Source organism: Artibeus jamaicensis, unplaced genomic scaffold, assembly GCF_021234435.1.
Source record: "Artibeus jamaicensis isolate MK-2021 breed Jamaican fruit bat unplaced genomic scaffold, CSHL_Jam_final contig_1715, whole genome shotgun sequence".
Lineage (NCBI taxonomy): Eukaryota > Metazoa > Chordata > Mammalia > Chiroptera > Phyllostomidae > Artibeus > Artibeus jamaicensis.
The window spans coordinates 2,523,461-2,530,887 of record NW_026521335.1 but is presented as its reverse complement, the minus strand read 5'-3'; the positions used below and the strand labels follow the sequence as shown (position 1 = coordinate 2,530,887).

Sequence of the window (7,427 nt, the reverse complement as noted above, 5' to 3'; positions counted from 1 at the left end):
TCCAAAGGCTGTCTCTTGCCCTTAGCCACAAGGGGTAGAGGTACAATTCCTAAAATCAGGCAGAGTGGTCTACAACAAGTGTAAAAAGACAATTAGATGACCAATCCAATGCTCTTAGTAAGTGTTCTACATTTCTAGATTGCAATTGAAGGACTATTATAGAGAGTTTGACCAGTTTACATTTAATGTGGCATGTAGGAAACTAGAGGTGTCTCTGAGAGGTCTTACGCAGAGAGATGAAAACAATGATTTGCAAAACTCATGAGTGATTATATGAGGAATGGACTGGAAGCAGGGGGACAGCGAAGAGGCTGTTCCAATGATATTGGTACTTGTTTACTTATTCAACATTTATTGAAATCTTAGTACATATCTGCTGCTAAGATCCATGCTGATGCAGAACAGCAAGATGTGCAAGTGGCAAGCCTTGTCATCAAGGAGCTTAAGGTCTGAGAGGAGAGCTAAGACAAGCACACAAATAACTGTAATTCAAGGGTGAATTAAAAAAATACATAAGTAAAAACTATGCATTTAAGGGAGGACAACATTTGTTTTGCTGGAGGCATCAGGAAAGGTTAAAGTAATATTCTATAGCAGCATGTCTGCCTGCCTCTGCCTTTCTGCTCCCCTGGCCCTCACTACCATACTGGAATTATCTTGTTTATTTATTGTAATTTTTTGTTGTTTGTCTCTCTTCTCCCTCATTAGAAAACAAACTCCAAGATAAAGAGTACTTAATTTTCTTTGCTGCTATTGTTATTTCTAGTGCTTCACCCAATATTTGGAAATAACATATTTTTCAATAAAATCTTGGAGGGAAGGAAGGAAGAAAAAAAAGGAAGGATGGAAGGAAGGAGCATTGGAGTTGGGCCCCATAGGATAAACAGGATTTGGACATAAATCTATAGAGAGGAAGGAGAAACAGGATTTTAGGTGGAGGGAACCTGAAGTCATATAGGTAATGCAGAATGAAAGATAGATCTGTAAAATGGGTTTACAAAAGACCCTGTTGAGATCCTATAGTGCATTAGATAGGGAGAATAAAGGAGACAAAGCAAATGATGAGTTTAAAGTCTGTGCATTTGAAATTGGTTTGAATGGGGAAAGAAAGAATGACAGAATAAAGGAAATTGAGAAAAGCCAGGTTACTGGAGAGTGGTTGGCAATCTCAGGGTTGGTATCTTGTGAGCATTTGTATAGGTTGGATTGAAATGTACAGTCATTTCAATGACTGAACAAGATGAACTGAGACTCATTGGTGTAGAGGAGATAATAGCAACTTGAGTCAAAAATAGGTTCTCAGAGGGAGAAAGTGTAGGACAAGAACGAGCCCACAGTCTTGGGGACTTGGATGAAAAGGATCCACAGAGGGGTGGGAAAGAATCAGTGAAATGAGTGTTTCAGGAGGGGGCAGTCAGCTGCCATAAGAGGCAAAAACAAAACAAAACAAAACAAAACACAGAGGCTAAAGGTCTTTAGACTTGTCAGTAGGAGGGCAATGTGTTCTTCGAAGGAAGAATTTTTGTAGAATGGCGGGGAAAAATTGCCCTGCATTAGGGACAGAATGGAGGCCAGAAAGAGGGAGAGAAAAGAAGAATGTTAGAATGTGAAGAGAACATTGATAAGCTGTCATTTTATTTATTTATTTTATTTTTAAATTAGGAAATAAATTTAAAAAATGCCCAGTACAGAAAAATGTGAAAATATAGAAATTTAGAAAGAAGGAAAAAAATCACATAATTCTATTACTAAGAGATGAACATTGCAGATGGTCAGGTGTATTTCCTCTCATATATATTTATAGTTGACCCTTGAACAAAGCAGAGGTTAGGGGCAGGTGACCATCCTCACAGTCAAAAATTCATGTCCAATTTTTGACTCCTTCAGAATTTAACTGTTGATTATAAACCCTACCAAAAGCATGCTATAAACAGTTGATTAACACATATTTTATATGTATGTTATATATCACATATTCTTACAATAAAGTTAGAGAAAATAAAATGTAATTAAGAAAGTGTATTTAAGGTACTTTATGTACTTATTGAAAAAATTCCATGTATAAGTGGACCTGTGTAATTCAAACCCAAGTCACAAGGGTATATAAGTAATTTAAAAATATTGTTGATAGCATGCTGTAAGCACAGAATGGTATCACGTATTTCCACATGAAGAGTTCTTCATGTGAGTGCTGATGCTTCCTAACTGCACGTTCTAGAGACTGTATAATAACCATCAAGGGGATATTGAATAATTTTCATAACCTATTTCCCTATTATTAGAAATTTGATTTTTTATACTTTTTATTATTATAAATGAAAGTGTTGTGAACATCTTTGTGAAGATTTTTTTCTATTTTAGATTATTTCTTGAGGCTAGAATTAAAGGTTATCAATTAGTTATTAAAATAGCATCTATTTTTCTGATTGCAAATGTTATTATATTTTTATTATAAAAAATAGGAAAATGAAGAAAATCTCAAAATAGGAAGTAAATATCATTTATAATTTCCCTAGTTAAAGATAACTATTGTTAAGGTTTTGGTCTCATATTCTGCCTATTTATCATCTATTCATTTTTAAATGAAATCATACTCTATATTATATTATTCAAATCTTAGTATCTCATGAATCCTTCCTCATTTAATTAAATATCTTCTCTCATAGTTTCTAATGGTTTTGGCATTTCTCAGTATCTAGTAATCATAACTTAGTTAAAAATTCCTGTGATGATGTACCATTAGGTTATTTTTGGTTTTTGCTATCTTTAATAGGCAATGACTAATGTCTTTGTAGATGAATCTTTATACAAATTCCTGATTATTTCTTTATATTTAATATATTTTTATGCATATTATTATTGCCTTCTGGGAAGGTTGTACTCATGTATACACCTATCAGCTGTATTTCATTTTCTGTTTGGTTATCAACCTTAGTATATAGTTATTAAAAAACAAATTAATAACCTTTACTAATTGATAAGTGACAAATATTTTTAATTTGTATTTTCTTGAAGTGTAGTGAGGATTTCATAATTTATTGACTATCATTTTAATTTCTTTTTTCAAAAAGATTTTATTTATTTACTTTTAGAGAGAAGGGAAGGGAAGGAGAAAGAAAGGGAGAGAAACAATGTGTTCCAGATAACACCAATCAGTTGCCTCTTGCACGTAGCCAAGGGGAATCCTGGCCCACAACCCAGGCATGTGCCCTGACCCTGACCAGGTATCTAATCGGTGACCCCCTAACCTTGCAGGCTGGCACTCAATCCACTCAGTCGATCTAACCAGAGCTGTATAGCTTCTTTTGTGAATTTATTATTTATGACCTCTGTCATTTTTGCAGTCCTTAATATATATTGCCGAGGTACTTGCCAAAAGAGATGTTTAGTTTATGTTCTGGTATATATTTTCTTTTTTTATCAATTGTCTCATGTCTCTTGCTCATTTAAGAGAATTCTTTTTTTAGATAGGAATATTCATTTATGTTTACAGGTAGAATGAAAAGATCTGAAAATCCTGAAGGGGAGGAAATAAAGGAGAATTTCAGATACCAGAAGAGGTGTGAATTGAAGTGGAAGAAAGTTGAGCCTCAAAGGAAGAATGCTTTGGGAGATGGGGTATTTTGGCTTCAGGAAAAATTATGTGACAACTGTTTTATTCCTTTTCTATGTCATCACTAAGCTTTGGGAGCATCACCCTTTAATTGCAGTTCTTTTAAGAAAACAGAAATCCCTGAAATTGTTTTCGTTTCTGATTGATGTCTTAAAGAATAGATGGAAAATAAAAGGAAAAAATATACCAACAAAAAGTATTGATCATCAGGCTATTTAATTATTAATTTTAATACAATGACCTTAGCAAACCATATGGGTAAACATTTTGTAAACTTAGAGGATGGTTGGTTATAAGAACTTCTTATGAAATCATGTACACTTTAGATTTGTATTCTGATTGCTTATTTGATCCAGAAACTATGAAAGGGCTGGGTAAGGAGTAGGATTTAACAAAAGTTTGTTGAATGAATAAATGAAAGAATGAATATATGGCATAGATTGAGTTTCAACTAGACATGAATAAAGAGTCATGAATCTAGTTGAATTGGATGCTAGATGTCATAATTATTTTAGTTACAATGCTATCTGAGATTATTCTGAGAGATAAAATTTTGGGATAAACATGAAATCTGTATAGAAAATATTATGAAGTATAATCATCTATGACTATGAATTAATGAAATTTTATGATTATAAGATAGTATTGTGGAGTCCCATACTTCCTATTGCCACATCATAAAAAGCTAATGAATCAATTGAAGAAATTGGTAGCTATGAAAGACATGAAAGGGATTTTTCCATTTGTAGTGACAGGTAAGTTGTGTTAAATTGTCCCTTGAGAAAGTCCACTTTAGCACTTGGCAGTAGCATCACATAAGATGTTTGGTGTGACATTTCTTTGGAGGTAGTTCCCACTGCTGAATACTTTATTATTTGCTCTTGTAAAAATTTAGGAGGGGAGTTGAAAGGATTATTATTCTGCATCTGAATGTGTACATACATGTGTACATGTTGAGGGTGGTCAAGAGGAAGTAAGTTTGGGACATGTTGAGATGGACCGAAGTTCTGGAATAACGATAAAGATTCATTGCTTTGTGGTGCTCCCCTTTCTTTGTGGGTGGCCTTGCTTATCTTCCAAAGCCTCGGGAGCTGATGTTTGCTGTGCATCAGCAGAATCCTTACTAGGCAGAAGTTCCTTGGTGTACTGTTGTAAAGCTTATCTATCACTGAAAAAGACAAAACAATCTGAGATCTCATTGCTGAAATGGTCATTGCAGAGCTCTGGACCTAATACCCTGGATGTCTGAACTTGATTTTGATTCTCCTTTTTGGTTGTGTGTGTTTGCTGCAGTATCTTCTCTTCTGGTACTTGTAAAGTGGATTGGACTACACTGTACCTCTCTCTGAAGAACAGGGTTCTTAGCTCCTCTGAGTCCTCTCTTCAAGGCCCGACTGGAAGATTGAAGAATCATGTTCCTTCTTGGCTAGATTTTGTTGGCCATCAACTTCTCCTGCCAGCTTTTGAGGGCTTTTATCTTCTTCCTCCCATGTGACAAATTTCTCTGTTTCAAGGTGTGTCTGTGCTTCTGGGTATCCACTGGGCTCCACAGCTGGGCCTGGGCCTTTTGTTGCTGAGCCCTGAATCCTGTGCTCTTCTCCTTCAGGCTGTTCCTGTTCCTCGGTGAGATGCTCATCCTCCCCTCCATCTGCCTCCTGAGTTCCGTTTTTCTTACCCAGTGCTACCTGTTTATGAGTGTTTGGGTTATTATGGTGACTTCCTTGTGCAGACTCTCTGAGTGAGTCTACTTGACTCTGGGAATCCTCTTGCAGAAGCAGATCACTTGTCCCTGAGCTGCTGTCACCATCATCTGGAGTCAGGCTGTTGGGGGTTTCAGAAGACTTTTTATCATTCTCTGTGGCTGTTGGCTCAGGATCCTTGCCCTGGTTACCATCATTCTCCTTGACTGGCTTGTCATGTGTCTTGGTGACCCTCGTATTTTCCCCTCCAGACTGGTTCTCAAGTGATGACAACTCCCGTACTCTTTCTCTTACTCCTGGTGCCCTTTCTGCTGCAGGGGCCTTTTTCTTGCTCTCAAGTGTTTCTGCTGTCCCTTCATTTGCATATCTTGCCTCATTTCCTGGGGTGACTGCCCCTTTAATTTCAGGATGCTTCTGATCTTCTGATTGTAACTCTTCTGAATTAGAACCTTCTTCAGCATCCCTTTCTTTTGATGATTCCTGGAGTTCCTGATACTTTCCATTCTGTGCTTCACCTTTCAGGGCTGGTGGCTGAGTCTTTCTCTCGCTTTCTTCCTGGGCCTCCATGTCATCTGGCTTCTCTTCTGGGTTAGGCACTTGTCTTGGCTCTGGATTTAGTAATGAATGTATGTCAAGATAATGGAGGTTCAACAAGTTGAAGATTGTAAGGACGAATTCATTAAAACTGATGGTGCCATCATTGTCTAGAGCCAGAAGATTCAAGTTTCTCTCCACAGCGTTAACGACACGTGGCTGCATGAAAACACAGTGAGAGGTCAGCCTGTTTACAAGGGGACAAGTATCTTGACTGTCCCCCAAGAACACTCATTTTTAACCCTATTCCTCAGGCATTGGTGAAATTTCCCCCAACAGTAGGATTTTTCCTGGATGCTAGTTTCATTAGAGAGCAATGGGTAAGAAAGGGCATTTATATCATTTATGAGTTGCATTTAGATGCATACTGGCTCATGACTTTTCTCAAAAGCCTACTTTGCTGAAGCAATAGTCCCAGTGAGAAAAACTTCACTTTTCTCCATAAGATTGGCTAAGCAATTGTACAGAGTAGGGAGCTGAGACTGAAAAAAAGTTGTTTAAAAGGCAGTGAGTGCTGAGAGCTGAGAGCCCGGTATAAGACAGGCAGGGATCACTTAAGCCTGCCCTGCTTGGATTATGGAGAAAGGGTAAGCAGAAAAGGATGTGCATAGCTCTGTGAGCACCTCACCTGAAGAATATCCCCAAACTCTCTCTGGATGAGCTGTTTAAGCTCTCTGCAGGTCAGGGTCACCTCATCACCATCCTCCCTGGCATACTTGTGGAATGTCTCAATTACACAGAGGACATCTCTCAGGAGTCGAGGCATCTTGACAAAGGAGACTGTGAGGAAGAACAAACAAAGCTCATTTCCCAGAATGGGTCCTTCAAGAAGGAGATAACAAGATGGTCCTTCTTTCTGATTTTCTCCCAGTTTCATTGGCATCGTCTGCTCTATTCTGTATTTTAAATATTGTATTTGAACTTTAGGGGTGATTTAGTTCTGTACCGGATAACGTGGCAATATCGGATCTAGCAAAGGTAAGTATTAGAAGAGACACTTCGCATTATCCTTCAGAAAACAGGGACACCCATATGTTCAGACAAAACTTTATTGCAAAAGGAGGGTGGAAAATGAACTCAAATATAAATACAGAAATGCACAAATAAAGCCCACAGATTGGGACCAATCCTTCCAGCCTCATCTGACAGTGCCCAACTGTTTTCCTCCCACCTTGGCTCAGTCTAACTCTTCTGCTTGGGAAAGTGTAACTTTGAAGTTAGGAAAGTTTGTAGAGGAAGAAAAGTAAGGCCAAGAAAATCACCTGCTATGCATGCAGGCTGAAAAAGCCCCAGGAAGACATAGCTCAGTGAACGTACTGGTAAAATAAAAGAACAGAGTTCTGACCCCTCAGTCAATACCCATCATTTAAATAACTCTGTATCTTTATACAGGTCTGAGTTATGTATCTTGTTAAATAGTATTTATTCCTATGTCTTACAAACAGTTTATATTTTTAAAAAATTATTCACATTGCTTGGTAAAAAAAATGGTATGATCGAAGAAGTTCTGGAAGCAAGGG

The 7,427-nt window shown here is 37.4% G+C and overlaps 1 protein-coding gene across 1 annotated transcript; it reads right to left on the bottom strand.

Annotated features, from left to right (window-relative positions):
* Nucleotides 1-4,639: 4,639 nt before the first annotated feature.
* On the bottom strand, nt 4,640-6,673 carry TCHHL1 (trichohyalin like 1). The gene is given in 3 exon segments (XM_037143648.2): nt 4,640-4,920; nt 4,923-6,066; nt 6,536-6,673. Coding segments are annotated over 3 exon segments (1,563 nt in total).
* Between the last annotated feature and the right edge of the window lie 754 nt (nt 6,674-7,427).